At 47.7% G+C, this 21141-nt stretch overlaps 1 protein-coding gene and 1 long non-coding RNA gene across 2 annotated transcripts in view; both read right to left on the bottom strand.

Annotated features, from left to right (window-relative positions):
* The window catches only part of FCGBP (Fc gamma binding protein), a 38604-nt gene extending 27672 nt beyond the window's left edge, over positions 1-10932 (bottom strand). Inside the window, exons 1-3 of the mRNA XM_059904086.1 lie at positions 10878-10932; positions 6095-6444; positions 1531-2101 (exon numbers count right to left, since the gene is read on the bottom strand). Coding sequence (XP_059760069.1) covers positions 1531-2101; positions 6095-6444; positions 10878-10932 — 976 coding nt within the window. The remainder of the gene's footprint in view (positions 1-1530; positions 2102-6094; positions 6445-10877) is intronic.
* A 9644-nt stretch (positions 10933-20576) lies between these two features.
* The window catches only part of LOC132352895 (uncharacterized), a 114296-nt gene continuing 113731 nt past the window's right edge, over positions 20577-21141 (bottom strand). Inside the window, exon 6 of the long non-coding RNA XR_009498901.1 lies at positions 20577-20969. This is a non-coding gene — a long non-coding RNA (uncharacterized LOC132352895). The remainder of the gene's footprint in view (positions 20970-21141) is intronic.

The following is a 21141-nucleotide window of genomic DNA, read 5'->3' as shown; positions in this document are numbered from 1 at the left end:
ATAATCCATGCTCTGCCCCCATCACCTCCCTGTCCTCACCTCCTCTCACTTTCCCTCTGGCTCACTCCGCCCCAGCCACAGTGGCATCCTCTCTGGTGCTCACACTCCCGCCTCTGGGCCTTTGCACTGGCTTTTCCCTGTGCCTGTATTAGCCTTTCCTCACATGGCATGTGGTTAAGAGAAGGTTACTGGAATGTAGATGGCCTGGGTTCAAATCCCAACTCTCCCCTTCTTAGCTGTGTGATTGTGAGCAAACAACTCCAATTTCTCTGTGCCTCAGTTTCCCCATCAGTAGAATGGGATAATAATAGTCCCAATATCACAGGAGGCTCATCTATGTAGAGACACCCCATGTAGAGCATCATTATGAGCTCACACTGTTCCAATGGCAGCTTCTCCCAAGGGCCTTCCCTGAGCACTCTCTTCATGAGCCTCCCATTTGCTCTTATCCCATGAACTCTGTTTCTTTCGCTCTCTGAAGCTATTCCACAGTTCACTGCTTACTCTCTGTCTCCCCCGCTAGGATTATAAGTTCTGTGAGACTGGGAACCTGATCTGTCTCAAACATGGCTGAATCTCCAGCACCAAGGACGGGGCCCGGCCCACAAGAGATGCCCAGTAAATACTTCGAAAATGAATGGGTAGATAAGTGAATGCACTGGTTCTTCTTTTGCACCAGGCATTGGGGAACTCTGCGGTGATGGGGAATGGTGTTTACTGGGCAGTGAGGACACTGCAGTGACCAAGACAAACCCCAAATGGCCTCAGTGTCTCTCCCAGACTTACCCCTCTCTGGAGTCCCTGTCCCAAGCCATGGGCCTGGGCCTGGAAGCCTCCTCCTCCTTCCTGTGCTAGCCTTTCTGCCTCCTGAACATTTCTCTGGGAGCCTCACAAGGGCAGAGACAGGTGTTTTGGTCCCCACTGTGCCCATCGTCAGCACAGGGGTGGGGCCAGATAGGGACTCAGGGAATGCATGTTGAATGAATGAATACATGAGTGAATGAATGATTCAGTGGATGGATACCTGGCTATGGAGCTGGGACTTTATCCAGAAGACATCGGGGAATCATGGAAGAGTTATAAATGAAGAGATGTTCGCATGTCTGCTTTGGGACATCTCATGCCAAGTCTTTGCAGATGCCCTTCTCTCAGCTTGGAACCCACTTCCTGCCCCCCCTTTTTTCTATCTAGCTCCAATCCCTCCTACAGGCTTCAGATTGGGCATCCCTTTCTCTAGGAGATCCTACTTGATTCCCCAGACTGAGTCAGGAAGCTTCTCTGGTCTCCCATAGCCCCTCTGAACTTCCCCCATCCCAGCCCTGACCACTCTGGACCGTCACTGTCTAGTGTGATACGTCTGCCCCAACCTTAGGCTCACTGTGGGCAGAGCCTGGCCATCTTGGCCATCGCTCCGTCCCTGGCATGGTCCAGCTCCAGGCTGGACCACAGTAAATGCTCAGATATTGAGCAGATGCAAGGGGTCCCCTGCCTCCCACATGTGCTCCCAGCCCCCACCAGGGTATCACTCACGGCAGCTGGCTGGCAACCTCCAGTTCCCAACAGAGATGCCAAACTCCAGACAGGCCTGGGCGTAGGCGCTAAGGGCACGGCACAGGCTGGCCCGGTCCCCATGGGCCACACACAGGTCATATACACATTCCTTCAGGAAGGGCTGGGGGTCCAGGGCATCACGGCAGACAGCAAAGGGGCCATCGGGCTGGGTCAGCATGCCGCAGAGACGGCTGCCCTCATAGTGCTGGGCCTGGTCCGGGGTGCAGGAGGGACAGTTGTTCTGGCAGCCGTCCTCACATAGGTAGTCCTCGTCGTCCAGCTTCCAGCTACTGGCAAACTCCACGGCATCAGGAGCCTGCTCCCAGTCAGGTGTAAGGAAGTCATCAGCGGGGTCACCATTATAGTTGCCACACAGACCGCACACCTGGCCTTGGAAGTGCGCGGGCAGGCTCAGTGCCAGCTGGGCGTCCCAGTCATAGGTGACTACCAGCCCGAAGTCCAGCTCTACCACGGCCCGTGTCCCACTCTGGTACACGCGCAGGCGGCCCTCAGCCAGGGAGGCAGGCAGGCGTGAGCGCTGGCTGTCGATCTGCAGGAGTCAGGAGAGGAGGGTCAGATCCCCGTGTGGTCTGGCCTTCAGCCCCTCATCTCCTCCCACTTGCTTCCCCTGCTCTAGCTGCGTGAGGATTCCTTCCTCATGTTAGTGCCACCGACCAAGCCTCAGGATCTTTGCTCCTGCCTTCCCCGTGACCTGAAATGTTCTTTCCCTAGATATACACTTGGCTCACTCCCTCACCTCTTACAAAAACTTTGCTCAAATGTCACCGTCTCAGGGAGGCCATCCCAGACCACCCTATTTTATATGGCAACTCCCCCCTACTCCCTATTCCCCTTCCCTGCTCTATTTTTTTCCCTATAGTGTCTAACCTTCTAAAATGTCATCTGCAAATATCTGATGTTTATCATCTCTCTAACTTGACTATGCTGTCAGCTCCACGAAGACAGGGCAGCTGCTTCATCTCCAGTGCCTAGAACTGTACCTGGTAGAATAGCAGGTGCTCAGTAAGTGAATGAAGCCCCTGCTGTATTAAATAAACATTCACTGGGCACTGACCCTGTGCCTGGCCCTGGCCTGGGAGATCCTGGAGATACACTGATGACAAAGATAACCCCAGACCCTACTGTCATGGGGCTCCCAGTCCAATAGGGGAGACAGACCTGTCACTAGACAATGACAGATCAGAGCGATCAGGGCTGGGATAGTGGAGGCACAGGAGGCTGCAGGAGCCTAGAAAAAGAACCAGACCCAAACTTTCAGGTCAGGGAAGGCTTCCTGGAAGAAGGGACAGCAGAGCTGAGCCATAAAGGACCAGTGAGAGATAGCCACAAAAACCAGGAGGGGGAGTGGTGTTCCTTTGCAAATGTCCTGAGTGGAGAGAGAGTCCAGCCAGGAGATAAGGAGTGTGCTCTCTCTGTCCCCTGGGCCCATTTTCCTCTTCCTGAGCATGTCTTTCTTATCCTTTCTTCACAAAGTCTTGTCTTAGCCAAGAGGATGGGGTATGAAAAAAGGAGTAACAGGCAGAGGGGACAGCATGAGCAAGGTCAAAGGTAAGATAGATTGTTCATTCAGTCAGCAATGCCTCCATGAGCCTTCCTGTGTGTCCAAGCCTATGCCAGGCAGTGACCGAGACAGCCCACATTCACAGGCTCTCAGTCCAGGGACCCCCGTTCAAATCTGTCTTTCCCCTGAGACCAGTGATCTTCATTTTTAAATGACACAAGTAGTGCCTGTTCAGTACAGAAAACTTACAAAGTATGCACGAGCAAAAATGAAAAAAGAGAAAATCACCCATAGTGCTGTACACATACACACGGGGAGAGGGAAGGGTAAGCTGGGACGAAGTGAGAGAGTGGCATTGACATATATACACTACCAAACGTAAAACAGATAGCTAGTGGGAAGCAGCCGCATAGCACAGGGAGATCAGCTCAGTGCTTTGTGGCCACCTAGAGGGGTGGGATAGGGAGGGTGGGAGAGAGACGCAAGAGGGAGGGGATATGGGGATATATGTATACGTATAGCTGATTCGCTTTGTTGTGCAGCAGACTAGCACAACATTGTAAAGCAATTATGCTCCAATAAAGATGTTAAAAAAAATACTCACATTTATGAATCATGCCAGGTTTTTTTCTACCTTTAAATACATGTATACTTAAAAAAAATAATGAGACCATGCTGAAGTCACCATTTCATGAACTCCTCTTTTCTCCTAACAAGCTCTTGTGGACATCCTACCATGATCCTACCAGGAACTCTAAACCTTTGTCAGGTCGCTGACCTCTGTAAGGATCTGACAAAGTAATGGACCCTCTCCCTGAAAAACTACACCGCATATGCAAGATTCTGCACATAAGTTTAAGGGATTTGAGGTCCCCCTGAGCTTGTGTTCAAACTCTCTAGCCTTCAAGAACACTACTTTAATCCACTTGGTTATTGATCTCACAGATCCACCTGCACACTCACAAAGCGAGGGAGATACAAGAATATTCACGGCAGTACTGCTTGCCAGCATGAACAAAGCGTCCAACCACAGGGGCCTGAGCTAAATAAACTGTGATGCATCCAGCCGATGACAAACTGTGCAGCTGTAGAAAGGAAAGAGGAGGCCCCCTTCCTACTGACAAGGAGACAGCTTCAGAATGCACTGTTCAGTGCAAAAAGTCAAGTTCAGAACAGAGCACAAGTACAGTACTGTTTGCTAAGAAAGGGGAGACGTAAGAATGTATTGCTTGTGTCGGCATAAAGAAACCCTATATGAATACTCAGGAAACTAGTAAAAGTCATTACCTGTGGCGAGCAGGGAAAGCAGGTAAAGATAGGCGTAAAAGCAGGATCTTTCACAACATGCCTTTTTGTTTTGAGCTGTAAATTCTTTTCCTATTTAAAAAAATTAATCGCAGCAACACGGAAGAACCTCGAAAGTATCATGCTGAGCAAAAGAAGCCTTACACAAAAGGCTTCTTGCACTGGATGATTCCGTTACCATGAAGTTCTTGAACCAGCAAAACTAATCTATGGTGGAAAAAAATTAGAACTGTGATTGCCTCTAGGGTTGTGTGGGCCATTGTTTGGGAAGGGGCATGAGGGAATTTTCTAGAGGGATGAAAACCTTCTATATCTTAACAGAGGTTTGGTTTGCACATTTGTCAAAACTCAGTGAACAGTGATTCGTGGATTTTATTATGTTTAAATTTTGATTTGTGGATTTATTTATGATTTGTGGATTTTATTATGTTTAAATTTTGTTTCAAAAGTAAGCAAAAAGAAGTGTGAAAATATTGTATTCTAGTTAACGGTATGCCTGCTAAAATCTTTAGGGGTGAAGTGTATTGATGTCTAGGACTTACTTTAAAGTGCATAAAAAGTAAGAGGGTTTGTTGAGTGGACAGAGGGATGGACAGATGATAGATGTGTGATGAACTAAGAAGAGTAAAATGTTTAGAATCTAGGTGATTGGCAAATGAGTGTTCACTGTACAATGATTTCAACTTTTCTGGGTGTTTGAACATGTTCATAATAATACGGTAGGAAAAAGGGAAATTATTGTTTCTATTTATTTTGCTGTTATTATATTTCTGTAATTTATATTGGCTGAGTAGTAATCCATTTACCAGAGGCAGAATAGCCTAGAGGTTAAGATAGAGACTCAGGAGCCAGCCTGGGGGCGTTCCCAGCTCCATCTCTTACTAGCCCTAAGCCCTTGGGAAGTCATTCATCTCTCTGGACCTCAGTTTCCTCATCAAAAAGTGTTAATGGGGCTTCCCTGATGGCGCAGTGGTTGAGAGTCTGCCTGCCAATGCAGGGGACACAGGTTCGAGCCCTGGTCTGGGAAGATCCCACATGCCGCGGAGCAACTGGGCCCGTGAGCCACAACTACTGAGCCTGCGCGTCTGGAGTCTGTGCTCTGCAGCAAGAGAGGCCGCGATAGTGAGAGGCCCGCGCACCGCGATGAAGAGTGGCCCCCTCTTGCCGCAACTGGAGAAAGCCCTCGCACAGAAGACCCAACACAGACATAAATAAATAATTTTTTTAAAAAAAGTGTTAATAATAATAACGCCTACCCCCATAGATTGCTGTGAGCATTAAATGCGTTAACACATCGAAAGTGCTAAGTGACAAACCCAGCACATAGGAGGCGCTCACTACATTTTTAGTGTTTAGTGACTTAAAAAATTACCCACTGTTGGACATTTTGTCTTCTTTCTTTCTCTCTCCGCCCGCCCCCTCTTCTTGCTATTATAAACCCATCGGCTTAAACTTTTTTCCCCCTAACCATATCTCTGAGCATTCTAAAAATTTTTAGAAATCGAACTGCTGTACAAAAGGGGTTTAAGGTTCTGCCACTGATTTTCAAATCCCCCCTCCCGAGCCCCCACGCCCTCGGCCCACTTCTCTGCACCCTCCACCCCTTGGCAAAGGGCTCGGGTTTGGGGCCTGACACTCAGGCACTGCCTCCTCCTTCTGCTTGTTGGGTGACTCATGGGTTTCTTTTTAACCCGGAAGCGTCCTCTGGGTCCTTACCCGAGCGAAGCCAACTTCCCCGCGGGCCAGCGACACCGCGTGGCTGTAGGCGCGCACGGTAACCAAGCCCACGTAAGAGACTCTGCGGCTGCCCCGGTGCTCGTTCTTGGTCTCGACGCTGAAGGCAGGCAGGGTCTGGTCGTCGCTGCACAGCTCCGCCATCGAGTACAAGCACGTGCCCATCATGTCATAGCGGCGGCCATCGAAGGTGGTGTAATGGGGGTCACCCTGGGCGCGGCAGGTGGCCACGGAGGCCGCCACGCACCTGGCCTGCCCATCCAGCACCTTGCAGAGCTGCTTGGGACCGCACTGCTTGCCTTTGCAGGAGGCCTCCTCCTGGGTCTGCACGGCTGGGGAGGGAAGGGGGGTGGCCACAAAGAAAGAGTCAGGAGTGTCCACCCCACCAGGAATCCTGGAGCTCTCCCACCCTGGGGAGTTTGGGCAGTTGGCTCACAACTACCCATTCTAGAAGTGGGGGGACTGAGGTCTGGAATCTCAGAGGGAGAGAGCTGCTCAGGCCTGACTTCTCTTAGGTTTTCTGGTTCCCCAGAAAACACAGCTCAGCCCAGAAGAGCTGGAAGGTGGTGAAGAACCACCAGGCAGGAACAGTCATGGAAAGGTTAATGCGTGGCTTTTCTCTCCCTGTTTCCCCCTTGCCCCTACCTTCCCAATCAGGCTAAAAGGCTAAGGGACCGTTTTTATTTTTTATTTATTTTTAATTTTTGGCTGCACCACACAGCATGCAGGATCTTAGTTCCCTGACCAGGGATGGAATCCGTGCCCCCTGCAGTGGAAGCGCGGAGTCCTAACCACTGGACCGCCAGGGAATTCCCTAAGGGATCTTTTTTAAAGATAGAAAATGGAAGACAGAGACTGTTCAATAGAATGGAAACGATGGCGTCAGGCTGCCTAGGTTAGAATCCTGGCACAGTCAATTAGCTGTGTGACACTGGAAAGTAATTTATAATTCTGTGTGTCTCAGCTTCCTCACTTGTGACATGGGGGTGATAATAATACCTTCTTCACAGGGATAGTTGGGGAGGGGGGAGTGGCCTGCTTTAAATAAGCTAAAATATAAGCAGGGTTTGGAACTGATCCCAGGTGTTAATTAGGTTAATTATTACCTGTTATAATCAATCACCCACCTCTTCCACATTACTATTCAAGCCTGAAGTGGCCCTTTGAAGTTGGGTGGCTTCCATGCCCTGGAGGATGGATGGGAGGGGCACTCTTGCCAGTGCTGGGAACCCTACTGTCTAGGATCCTTGCTTCGGGAAGGGGATCCACATAGGAAGAAACGGCTGTGCCTCCCCTGCCTCCTAGTCTTCAGAAGCTCTTGCCTTCTGTCTGCTCATAATGATAGCTCACCCTAATGTAGCCCTACTCACTTGCCCGATACCGTCTAAATGAGCTACAAATGTTAACTCATTGCACTGTCACCTAACAGCCCTGTGAGGGGTGCAGTTATGATACCCAGTTTACAGATGTGGAAACAGGTCACACAAGCAGAGGTGGGATTTGAACCTGGGAAGCCTGGCTTTAGCATCTGTGCCCTCAAACGCTGCACTGCTTGGAGGCAACTCCTCGACAGGCTGGGCCCAAAAGTACACACAGGGCCAGGTCCTAGAAATTAACTATGTTAACACATACAAGGCACCTAGAGTGGACCCTGGTATGTTGAGAAATACTCCCCCCACATGGTAGCCATCATTATTATACTTTTAGACCTCCTGAGTTTGGCATTCCTATATGAGGTATTGGGGGAGTGGCAGTTAGCAACTGGTATGGTTGTGTGTCAGTAGCTAAAATAACAAAATATTCCCAAGCTGGTTGGTGAGAAGCTGCTGACCTGACCCGACCCCCCACAAAGATCCCTCCCTCTTGGCACCTTGGCTCTCCCCAGGAACCTTTCCCCAATGCCACCCCCCACAAAAGCAACAGACAAAGGGCTGATGCCAGACACCCTGGGGGCTTCTAGGACCCTGCTGCAGTGCTCTGACTGGCATCTCTTCAGACTGGTTGGGACCCTGGATCATATCAGTTGCTAAACACTTAGAGTATTGTTCCTGCAGGGGGTGGGGGGACAGGGAGGGCTTGGGAAGCCTTAAGGAAAAGAAGGATGGCGGGGAGGATGCAGGTGAGTGGGGGACAGCCCAGCTGAGCCAGGAAGCCACAGATGAGCACAGAGAGGGTGGGAAAGGGGAAAAGGCAAGCGAGCTGGCAAAGGGGTCCCCAGGTGGACAGGGCCAGAGGTCATTTCTGATCACTCACTCCGGCCGCAGGCAGCTGCTGTCCCAAAGCTCACGTCCTGGTCCAGCCCAAAGGTGAGCAGCCCAAAGTTGGTAGCAGCCTCAGCCACATGGATACTGTCCGTAGTGCCGAGGTCCACTTCAGCATATGAGAACTCACTGCCTGGCACAGCGGCCCAGGTGAGCTTGGCCCCCAGCCTCTGCCCGTCTATGGTCAGCTCACCAGCAGCCTTTGTTGGTGCCACTACCAGGGCCGTGCACTTACAGTTTGGCACGCTCTTCACTACATAGGCAGGGCAGTAGGCTGCCACGTCTGGGATCAGGACCAGGTGGGGGTCATAGGTCTCTCCATCTTTGGTGGTACCCGTGCCAAACAGCAGGACTTGGATGCCCACATCTGCAGACAGGTAGAGTGGCCAGGACTGCTGGATCTCAAGCTCTGTCACGTCACCTGCCTGGAGCCCACGGGAGCCAGCGGTGCCCCCGAGGTTGTAGGTCAGCTTCGTGGCCTGGCTGGCCACGACATAGACCAGGTCCTGGTGGGTCTGGAGGGACAGAGGGGGCACCACATAGCGGGTGCCCCAGGCAGACGTGGGTAGCAGCTGCTCCACCACATGGTTGCAGTTCGTGTTTTTCTGGGCACAGCTGTGGCCGGAGAGGACAGCCACGGGGCTGCTGGCGGTGACCTTTGACCCTGAGAGGTTAGCTGTGCTCTGCACCTGGGCCACCTGGTAGGGGTCCAGAGTCACACTCAGGACATTGCCCGCTGAGTAGGACTTGCCCTGGAATGTCACTGACCCCTTCAGCTGTATACTGACAGAGGCACCGGCTGCACCCGCCACCACAGCAAACTCCTTGAGATTCTGGGACGAAGCGCTGGCGGGTGTGAGCACAAAGTACTCAGTGCCTAGGGCGCGGACAGGCCACAGCTTTGTCACATCTGCTGTGCTGGGCTTAGCGTTTATTGCCTGCACAGAGATGGTGCGGTCAGAGTGGACCACCACCGCACGCTTGAAGGTATTGCTGCCGACCATCTCAGCCTTGGCAGTGATGTTGACCATGACTGACTGCCCGGGCCCCACAGTGACCTTCTGTGAGGTGCCGTCTACCCGGCTGAGGATGGAGACTGAGGTGAGGCTGTCCGACAGACTGGAGAGGAGGAGGTAGAGGTAGGCTTTGCTGTACCCGAGATTATAGTTCTGCAGGAAGGCCGTGAGGAATTCCTCCCCCTCGCTGTTCTTGGGGTCCACTGAGGCCTCCTGGGTCAACCCTGGGGTGAGAAAATGCAGCTGTGGGTCTGCTTTATCCAATCCTCCCCATCAGAGAAGTAACCTCATACCTTGTGCCTGGGTCGCACGTTGAAATACTAACGTGGGTTTCTATTTTCTTTCTTCTCTCTCCTTTCCCTTTATTCATGCAGTGTTCACCTACCAGCCTTTCTGGCTTTTGCCTTCCAAAAGCCTGAACACTTCAGACAGGGATCTCAAACTGAAACACTGACGGGGCCAGGCAAGTGACGTATGTGTGAAACAGAATGGGCAGACTGTGCAGCTAGAGCATTCACATGCCATGGAAAGTGGGGTGTTGCTATTAGCTTTAATCTGTTGTTATGATGATGGCTTATGGGCTCTTTCTTAAAAATGTCAGATCTTACCATTTTTTCAAGGGAAATTGGATATCTGAATTTCCATGTGAAATCTCCAATCCAAAACTGTTTTAAGTAAGAACTATGGGGCCTAAACTGGCTGGATTCAGGTGCCAGTTTGTGACTTCTGTCTTCATAGGAGTAGGGGTGTATGTGAAGGGGAAAAGGGGATTATGGGAGTATGGACAAAATGTCTCCTAGAAATAGAGAGGAGTGGGGACTTTTCAACACCTCAATCTAGGAAAAGATTCTCCAGGGCTGAGAAGAGAGAGGGGGAGGGAGAGAGATCACTCTACAGGATCTTGGAGAGAGTTGCGGTGGTTATAGAAGGACTGTCTGCCGAATAAGGGGAGCCTTGAAGGACATCCCAGTGTCCCATGGGGCCAGGGCCTCAGGGTCAATGAATGTTTCTAAAGTAACCTAAATAGATGTTGACTGGTAAAGAGGGCCAGGATGTCCCATCCCTCCCCCCAAACTTTGGCTTTACCTAAGACTACAGTTCTGGACATAACCCTAGATAATTGGCCACCAAGTCCCCCCCACCCCCTGCCAAGAAAGACTTTAGTGAAATTTTCCATCACCTCAGCAGAATGAGGCTCTAAGTCAAAACTTTAGTTGAGTTGCAGAAAATCAAGAAAGTAGTAGTTCTTACCTACTTGAATTTGGGGACAAAAGTTTTTACCTGTTTCCCTCTGGAACAGAGAGAGAATGGGTGAATTCCACCACATTTCTCTGCAGTACTTAAAGGGCCTCTCTCTCATCTCAGCTAGCCTGGGGTGACACTGGGAGATGTATTTGTGGAGGGGGCTCAAATGGAGGGTGCTGACCCAGGCAGGTAGAGTTCTTCAGACTGGAACCAGGACATAGATGGGATTTTGGTCTGACTTACCCCACAGGAGGGTTGCCCCGGCCCAGAGCATCCACCAGCTCCGCAGAGAACCCATGTCTGCAGTGGAGAAAGAGAGGGGGTCATAGGAGGCTGGTCTGCCCCTCCTGCCAGAGGACAAAAGGGCCCAGTCTCAGGACAAGGGCTTCCTGGGCACCAGGAAGGCTGAGGTGGGCTGAATCCAAGGGCCAGTGTGTGTGTGTGTAAGGGGAATTGGACATCTGGTGGGTCTGGGGGTTGGGCAGGGAGGGCAGGACAGAGGTAGGATAAGGAGTTGGATGTCCAGTGGGTCTGGGGGCAGTGGGATGGGGAGGCCTAGAGCCAGGGGCAAGGGTAGGGGACCTGATGTCCCACTTCCAAAGGGGATGCAGCCTCTCTCACCTGCAGGTTCCCGGAGCTGCAGGGCTAGCTCCAGGTTCCCTGGGCTGGGCTATATAGTGGAGTTTCTTGACTCAGGCCACGCCCTGGGCCACCTGCCAGGCAGATGGTGCCAACTTCTTAGAGGAGGCTGCTGATCCCAGGGCCAGCTGGAATGGGGCCCCCGAAGGCCTGAGAAGGGTGGAGGGCAAGCCTGAATGCCTGAGTCCTGAGAGGGGTGTGAGAACAGCTGGTGGCTCTGCCTGGGGAGCCTGCTGGAAACTTCAGTCCTGGAAGGGTGGTGTCCCTGAGGGAAACAGCTGGGAAGCAGGGTGCTGAGGGCCTGGACCTGGGTCCCCAGTGGGTGGGGAGCAGGAGTCGAAGGTGGCATTTGGTCTTGTTTGCTGGTTCAATGGCTAAATTTTTTTCCTTTGGCTCCTGCCAGGAACAACAGTGAAGGACCCACATCCGGGTCCCCACCCGCCACAAGCTGTTCCCTGGTCCCCAGCCACACATATCCTCTTTCCAACCGCTCACGGTGGGGGGCAGGTATCTGAGGTGGGCAGGAACCTGAGCACCTGACTCAGGACTTTGTTGTGGGACACAATACCTCCACCCCCAGACCAACAGGGCCTCCTGGGTACCTAATCTGCAAAATAGGAACATCAAAACTAGCTTCACTGGGCTTACTTGTCTCCCAGAGGGCACTCTGTAAACTCTCAAGGAGTATAGGTGGGAGGCAGGCTCTTCTGGTGTGGTCCCAGGTGGGGAGCAGGTGGCACTTGGGGGCTGGAGCTGTGTGTAAAGAACGATGCAGGCCCCTGTTTCCTGGTTCCATGCAGACACTGGGCTCCACTTTCTGGAGAATTTGTTTTCTGGGAGGTGTTTTTTTTCTTCCTGAGAAGGGACTCGCTGAACAAGTTTTGGGTGATTCTGTGCCCCCATCACCCCAAAATCTGCCTGGGATGGGAGTTGGGGGTGTAGGTCGCACACAGGGAGCAGTAGCAGAGACAGCTGAGAGGTGGTGTGGGTGTTCTGAGGCGGAGTCCCTTCCTCCCGAGGGGCTGGCCTGACCCATGCCCTGCTCTCCTCCGCCCAGCCCCAGGACTCATTGCCTGGGGAGTCTCCCCTGGAAACAGCAGCTGCAAAGCCTGGGTGCCCTCTTGGACAACACCCCAGCAGCTGCTGCCCCCAGGACTTCTCCTCTCTTATCACAAGGCTTGGGCCTCTTGGTGGTCGGGGTGGATGGGGGCTGTTAGAGCCCCACCCAGGGCAGTTTCCCAGAGGGAGAGAGAAAGGCTCAGAGCTGACTGGGGCCCAAGGTCAACCAGGAAAATGAGGTGAGTAAACAAGAGACTGGATAAGAGCCAGACATATCAAGAAACAGGGGTGAGGGGGGACCAACGGAGAGTGAGAGCTCTGTGGGGAGTGGTGCCTGGGTCCCTGAGGAAAAGGACCAGGAGGAGGGGCTGCTGGGACTCCTAAGGAGGAAACAGCTATTGCAAACCAAGATGTCAAAATCTTCTGTCGAATACACCTTGTTTAGCCTGACACACTCAGAGAAATAAGGGATGAGGGAGCAGAAAATTAGAGTAAGACTCAGAGGTGATTCTGCCCCCCAATCTCTAAGCCTTGAGGTCTCCCCTGGTTGACCCCAGAGAGATGCTTTCCCCCTCCTCAAAACCCATTGTTGCATTCTGCGGCCAGAGTTCCCAGAAGTGGGGCGGTGGTGGTGGGAAACCTCACAATTTAATATTTGACACCCCTGGGACCTTCTCCCTCCTTTCAGAGCCTAAGGGGTGTGAGTGTGGTGGGTGTGTGTAGGTGGGTGGGTATGGTATGACGCACCCTGTACTGTACTCCATATCATATCGATTCTCAGAAACCCCACGGGGAACCCCTGAGATAACCTGTGGGGACACTTCCTTGTGGTCAGCAAAATCACACCCATCCTGCCACTGGTAGCCCTGCTCTGAGCCAGAACAAGGGGTGTCTGTGTGTCCAAGCCCTCTATCCTCTCCCTGCTGACAAGATCTGTAGGGGACAGATCTGTACTTGTCATATGACTTGAGACCCCTGGGACCCTCTGGCTTGTCTGGGTTTTAGAGATCCAGGGTACAGGTGGAGACAATTTACTCTGCAGCTCAATTCAGATTTTCTGGCAATTTTGAACTTCATTCTTTCATGCTCTGGATCCCACAAGGGGTCTCTGTACCCCCTTGGGGAAATCCTTCATCTTGCACAAGTTGCCACTAACCTCCCTGAGGTTCAGACTTGATCTTGTTCCTCCCCTGCTCAAGGAAATTTCATGCTTCCCTGTCCCTGTGAATGTAAGTCCACACTCTTGGCAGGACTCTCTCAAGCCCTAATGCTCCATTTCCTGCACCTTCCACCTTGCCATTGCCTGCGCAGTTCCTTCCACTTGGAACACTCTTCTTCATATTCTACCTGCTAACTCCATGCCTGGAATCCAGACATCATTTTCTGCATGTGTGATCTCCTGAGAACCCAAGCTGAGGCTAATCTCTTTTATTCCTCCTATACGGCACTGGCCATCTGCTCCCTTGCTTTATGGAAATTCCCTTTATTTGTTTTACCTTCTTGAAACTTCAGACCTGCTACAGCTATGTTCCTGTTCTTCACCTCCCCACCCATCTCTCTTTTATTTATTTATTTATTTATTTATTTATTTATTTTTGGCTGTGTTGGGTCTTCGTTTCTGTGCGAGGGCTTTCTCTAGTTGCGGCAAGCGGGGGCCACTCTTCATCGCGGTGCACGGGCCTCTCACTATCGCGGCCTCTCTTGTTGCGGAGCACAGGCTCCAGACGCGCAGGCTCAGTAGTTGTGGCTTACGGGCCTAGTTGCTCCGCGGCATGTGGGATCTTCCCAGACCAGGGCTCGAACCCGTGTCCCCTGCATTGGCAGGCAGATTCTCAACCACTGTGCCACCAGGGAAGCCCCCCGCCCCATCTCTCTTTGACCCACCGCAATCTGACTTCCATGTGCATTGAAACTGTCCTGCTAAATCCTCCAGTCACCTCTTACTCGCCACTTGATTCTAGCTCCTCTTTAACATTTGACATGAATGCTTCCTCCTCAAACATTTCTAATGTCTTGGTTTCCATGATATCACTTTCTTCTGGATCTTGTGTTACTTTGGTCTGTTTCCTACAATAACCTCTTTAACATTGGTGGTCCTCAGAAACAATGCCATTTGCAGCAACATGGATACAACTAGAGATTATCATACTAAGTGAAGTAAGTCAGAAAGAGAAAGACAAATCTCATACGATATCACTTATATGTGGAATCTAAAATATGGCACAGATGAACCTATTTACAAAACAGAACACTCATAGACATAGAGGACAGACTTGTGGTTGCCAGGAGGGAGTGGGGGAGGGAGTGGGGGAGGGAGAGGGATGCACTGGGAGTTTGGGGTTGGTAGATGCAAACTATTACATTTAGAATGGATAAACAACAAGGTCCTACTGTATAACACAGGGAGCTATACTCAATATCCTGTGATAAACCATAATGGAAAAGAATATAAAAAAAGAATGTATATATATGCATAACTGAGTCACTTTGCTGTACAGCAGAAATTGGCCTAACATTGTAAATCAACTATACTTCAATTTAAAAAACTGGTGGTCCTCAGATTCTCTTTCTCTGCTTCTTTCTCTAACTACCTCTTTTCTCCAGGAGATCTTATCCATGTCCACTTATGCTGTCTAACAGAACTTTCTGTGATGATGAAAATTTTCCGTGTTTTGCGCTGTGCAGTGTGAAAGGCAATGGCTCCATGTGTCTACTGAGCTCTTGAAATGTGACTAATGTAATGGAGGAACTGAATTTTTAATTTAATTTCATTAACCCATTTAAAATTAAAGTAACCAGCTGTAACTTGTGTCCATATTAGACAAGACAAAACTCTAGAACTGTTGCTAGCCCAGGCTCCATTTCATCTACCTAGTCAGCTGCTTATATGTCTGTCACCCACCTACCAACCTATTTATTCTCTTTTATACCCATTTTTACGTTCCTGGCCCCCTTGTAGGCAACCATTCTAATGTGATTCATGAGAATATTTTTAATGTCTTCTTGAAATAAAATACACATATTAGTAAGTGTACAAATCATAAATGTATGTAGCTAGCTCATTGAATGATCTCAAAATGAATACATCCTTATAACCTACACCCAGGTTAAGAAAGAGAATGTTTCCAGCATTCCAGAGGCCCTCTTCATTCTCCTTCTTAATCACTCTCCACTCCCTACCTCCCATAAGGAGCCACTATTTTGGCTTCTTACACCACAGATTATTTAGCTTGTTTTTGAACTTGACACAAATGGAATCATATGTTTATGTTGTTTTGTGACTGGCTTCTTTCACTCAGTGTTATCCTGTGTACATAACTATAGTTCATTTTCATTGCCATATGGTACTTGCTTGTTTAAAAATCACTACAGGGACTTCCCTGGTGGTCCAGTGGTTAAGACGCCGTACTTCCACTGCAGGGGTCCCAGGTTTGATCCCTGGTCAGGGAACTAAGATCCCTCATGCCGTGGCCAAAAAAAAAAAAAAAAAAATCACTACATATTTACCCATTCTACTGTTTCCACTTTGGGCTAATGAATACTATCTTCTGATGCACACGTGCACAGTTTCTGTTGGGATGTGCTGTGGAGTTCCTAATGGTCATTGCTGGGTCATTTGGCTCAGCTTTAGTAGATGCTACCAAACATGTTTCAGTGTCAACTCCCACGATCAGCATATGACTAATCTGGTTGCTCCACAGCCTCACCAATATTTGGCCTTGTTAGACTTCGTAATTTTAGCCATTCTAGAGGGGTAGTGGTATTGGGTTGTGGTTTTCATGTGCATTTCCTTGATTTTTTAGTGAAAAAATCAAGAATGTACCTGTTCATTTTAGTAATCTATTTGTTCAAGTCTCTTGCCCATTTTTTAAATTGGGTTGTCTGTTTTTTTTCTTACTGATCTGTACAAATTCTTTATATATTCTGGATACAAGTCATTTTTTGTTAAATGTTTTGCAATTTTTTTTCTCCCACTCTGTGACTTATCTCTTCACTTTTTTTTTTGGCCCACATTGTGTAGCTTGTGGGATTTTAGTTCCCTAACTAGGGATCGAACCTGGGCCCACAGCAATGAAAGTGCACCAAGTCCTAACCACTGGACCATCAGGAAATTCCCTTTTTTCACTTAAAAATATATTGATTGATTGATTTGGCTGCACCAGGTATTAGTTGCAGCATGTGGGATCTTTGTTGCTGTGTGTGGGATCTTTAGTTGCAGCATGCGGGCTCTTAGTTCCCTGACCAGGGATTGAACCCCAGCCACCTGCATTGGGAGTGCAGAGTCTTAACCGCTGGACCATGAGGGAAGTCCCCCTTTTCACTTTTTTAATGATGAAAAAATTCTTAATTTTAATGTAGTTCATTTAATCAATCTGTAACATTTCATGGCTTGCCTTTTTTTTTCTGTGTTGAATTCTTCTAATCCAGAAACATTCTATTTTTTCCCATTTATGTAGATTTTCTTGGATTTATTTCACCAGTATTTAAATTTTTTTCAGAAATATTATGGGGACAGGAAGTAAGAATTCTGAGGGGACTTAGAGAAAATAGAAAAGTGATGTGAGCCCTGTCACCTTGGCATGTGCTGTGTCTGAAGAAACTAATAAACATGCACTCTGAAGACTTTCAAAGGGACACTTTGTGCTTGATGTAATGGTTAGTGAGAGTGAGTGCGCTCTGGTAGATATTGACTCTGATGAGGAATGAATAGGTATTTCTCATCATTCTCAGGACTTGTGATCAAACCGTTTTACACCTGGACTCTGCAGAGTGGATCCTCCTACCTAGAGTGAAAACATGACACCATCCAGGAAGTTGAAAGAGTGCCTCCCAGTCAGAGATGCCATTTTTCTCTTCTTTGAATAGGTGAACTACAGGGGTTTGACAACTTCCTGCCCGAGCCATGCCTTTCTCCAGCAACCACAGATGGAACTGAAAGGAAAAAGGAAAAGCAGCAGGTAGTGGGCAAAATTATCTAACTCAAGATTTCAGAGCTGAGTTGATGCAATTCTATGAAGAGAAGCTTTTGGAAAACCTTTAAGACTGAGTTAGGGGACCCTAACTCAGAGAGCTGGGTTCTCCACCCCCAGCACCCTGTAATTCCTTTACCAAAACACATTTCACATTGTTTTGTAATTGTTTTCTTGACTTCCTTAATCTGAATAAGGATGTGTTTATTTCGCTGATCAGTGGATCCCCAGGGCCTGGTATAGTCCTGGCTCATAGTGGGTAGTTAATAATTATTTCCTGATTGAATGGAGAAATGAAGAGAAGCTCTGGAGGGGTGATACAGGTTTGTGGGGTTCAGCTCTGTCTGTTGTATGGCCCTTCGGTGGAAGTTGTCCTTCCCATAGCGATAATGGAGGGTAGTATAGACACTTTGCAGAGGCAGAGTGGGAGAATCAGGCTGCCTGGTCATATAACATGGATACGCTGTACTTGAAGTACACAGCTCAGATCAGTGGTCTCTATGTTCAGATCTTTTTCTAGGAAAAGTGATGCTGGCTATTTTTAGGCTTAGTCAAATATTGCTGTGACACACAACATACATGTATTAGCCAGATCTGTATAAATATAGACCATGGGACTACATATCTGAAATTTACAGAAATATTTAACGAGAAAAATGCAAATGCCCTGGTGGTTAAGAACCTAAGGTCACTTGGCCAGCTAGTGCCAGAAATGGAATTCCATCTGGCTCTCTGGGCTCCAGGTGTAGTGCTATTTCCACTCCGCCACTGACTCACAAGTCCTTTTGGTGGGGACATATAAAATATTACTGTTTTGCACATGGAAAAGTAGTCGAACAATTTTGGATCACTTAATTGTTGTAGTTCCCACTTCTTTCCATGGAAGCCCAGTATCTACCTTGAAGGACATCTATAAGGTGCCTTAAAGGCTCTTAAGTTGTTTGCTTAAATTTGCAATAGTTATACATACTTGTTGAACATTTTTCAACCAATTCAAAGTGTGGAGATAAAAAGTATAAGTATTGCCCACCTACCCTCCTCATTCCCCATCATTTCCCAGAGGATAACTCCAGTTAGCAGTTTGATGTGTACCATTCAGTCCTTTATATAGTCATATATACTTATATACACATATGCATATGTACACATATATAGCTCTTCTAATAAGGAAAAATGAGATCAGTTATAGGTTCAACTGCGTCCCTGCAAAATTCATATGTTGAACCCCTAATCCCCAATACCATAGAATGTGAGCTTATTTGGAAATAAGCTTGCTGCAGATATAATTAGTTAAGATGAGCTCATACTGGAGTAGGGTGGGCCCCTAATCCGATATGACTGGTGTCCTGATAAAAAGGGGCAATTTGGACACAGAGTTAAACATGCACACAGGGAAAACACCACGTGAAGATGAAGGGAGAGATTGAGGTGATGCATCATCTACAAGCCAAGAAATGCTAAAAATTACCAGTAAAACCATAAGAAGCTGGTAGAAAGGCATGGAACATATTCTTCCTCACAAAGGAACTAACCTTTCTCCAAACCCTTCTGACATCTTGGTCTTGACTTTCTGGCCTCTAGAACTGTGAGACAATGCATTTCTATTCTAAGTCCAAAAAGTGTGTTTTCTCAACACACAGATCCTGAACATGTTTTGTTAGATTTATGCTTAAATACTTTATTTTTCTTTGGATCTATTGTAAATAGCATTGTGTTTTAAAATTTGGATTCTACATTTTCATTGTTAGGGTATAGAAATGCATCTGATTTTTGTGTGTTTATTAGTTGTTTTTTTTTTTTTTTAGAATCCTTGGGATTTTCTATGCAATCATGTCATCTGAAAATAAGGACAATTTTATTCCTTTCCAATCAGTATTTTTTTAATCTTTGTTTTGCCTTGTTTAGCTGGCTAGAACTTCTAGTACTATGTCAAATAAGAGGTGATCATCCTTACTTTGTTCCTAATAAGGGGAAAAACGTTCAGTCTTTCAGCATTAAATATGTTAGCTGTAGGTGTTTTTTTTTTTTCATTTTTCTTTTTTTTTTGGCCGTGCCACGCAGATCTTAGCTCCCCAACCAGGGATCAAACCCACTCCCCCTGCAGTGGAAGCACAGAGTCTTAATCACTGGACCACCAGGGAAGTCCCTGTTAGTTGTAGTTTATTGGTAAATGCTGTTTTATCAGGTTGAAGCAGTTCCCCTTTATTCCTAGTTTGTTGGGTTTTTATCATAAATGGTGTTGGTTATTGCCAAATTATTTTCCCATGTCAATTGATATGATCATATAATTTTTCTTCTTTACCTTGTTGACATGGTGGATTACATTGATTTATTTTTTAATATTGAAGCAGCCTTGCATACCTGGAATAAATCCCACTTGGTTATGGTATAGAATTCTTTTTACACTTTGCAGGCTTTGATATGCTAATATTTTTAAGGGGTTTTAAATCTAAGTTCACAAGAGATACTAATTTTCTTTCTCTCTCTTTCTCCTCCTCTTTCTTCTTTTTGTAATGTCTTTGCCTGGTTTTGGTGTCAAGGTAATTCTGGCCTCATCGAATGAGTTGGAGAGTGTTCCCTCTTCTATTTTCTGGAAGAGATTGCATAAAAGTGATGCTAATTCTTCTTCAAATGTTTGATAGAATTCTCTAGTGGAACCATCTGGACCTGGATATTTCTTTCTTTAGGCTATGGTGAATAGTGCTGCTATGGACATAGGGGTGCATGTATCTTTTAGAATTATAGTTTTGTCTGGTTATATGCCCAGGAGTGGGATCACTGGATCATATGGTAATTCTATTTTTAGTTTTCTGAGGAACCTCCATACTGTTTTCCATAGTGGCTGCACCATCTTACATTCCCACCAACAGTGTAGGAGGGTTCCCTTTTCTTCACACCCTCTCCAGCATTTATTATTTGTAGACTTTTTAATGATGGCCATTCTGACCGGTGTGAGGTGGTACCTCATTGTAGTTTTGATTTGCATTTCTCCAATAATTAGTGACATTGCACAAAAAAAATTTTTTATGACAGACTATATCAAATGTATGCTCCACTGGTGGGAGTGTAAGTTAGTACTATAGTTTGACAGTGTCTGCTAAAGCTAAACACATACCTGCCCTGGAGTATATTCCCATATACCAAAGTTTACCAAAGAAATGTATTAGAATATTCATAGCATCAATATAGCCCCAAACAGGAAAATATCCAGTTTTAGGCATATTCACACAATGGAAACCATACAGAAATGAAAATGAAAGAACTATCCCTACACACAATATGAATCTCACAAACATAATGTTAAGTAAAAGAAGGTAAAAACACAGTACACACTGTATGGGTCCCTAGAGAGTTTGAAACAGACACAGTAATCCATGCTGTTAGAAATCAGGTAAATGATAACTTTCAGAGGGGATGAGGGTGGCAGAAAGAGCATGTGCGGAGCTTCTGGGGGCTTCTCTGTTTGGTTTCTTGATCTGAGTATTGGTTATATGGGTGTGTTCACTTTGTGTAAATTCGTTGAACTGTACACTAATGATATGTATACTTCTCTGTACTTGAATAAAAAGTTTACTTGACAAAACTGTAGCTGGTGTGATGAACAGCGGCCAGAAGAACAGGCTTTGAGGACAGAGAGCTCTGGGGCCCCGCGCTCTGGTTTCTTTCCCTGTAAAAGAGGGAACATAATGTCTGTCAAGATTCGATGAGGTGAGCACGTAAGACTCAAGCACAGGGCCTGGTCTATATAGGCCTGCAGTTCTCCTGCGTGACCCAACTCCTGGCACCGCTGCAGCCCTAATGCGTGGGTTCTACTTGATTCACGGTAATGAAGTAACTGG

This window comes from Balaenoptera ricei, chromosome 19 (genome assembly GCF_028023285.1).
Source record: "Balaenoptera ricei isolate mBalRic1 chromosome 19, mBalRic1.hap2, whole genome shotgun sequence".
In the NCBI taxonomy this organism is placed as follows: domain Eukaryota; kingdom Metazoa; phylum Chordata; class Mammalia; order Artiodactyla; family Balaenopteridae; genus Balaenoptera; species Balaenoptera ricei.
Note: the sequence above shows the minus strand (reverse complement) of the source record. Positions and strands in the feature narration are given on the sequence as shown.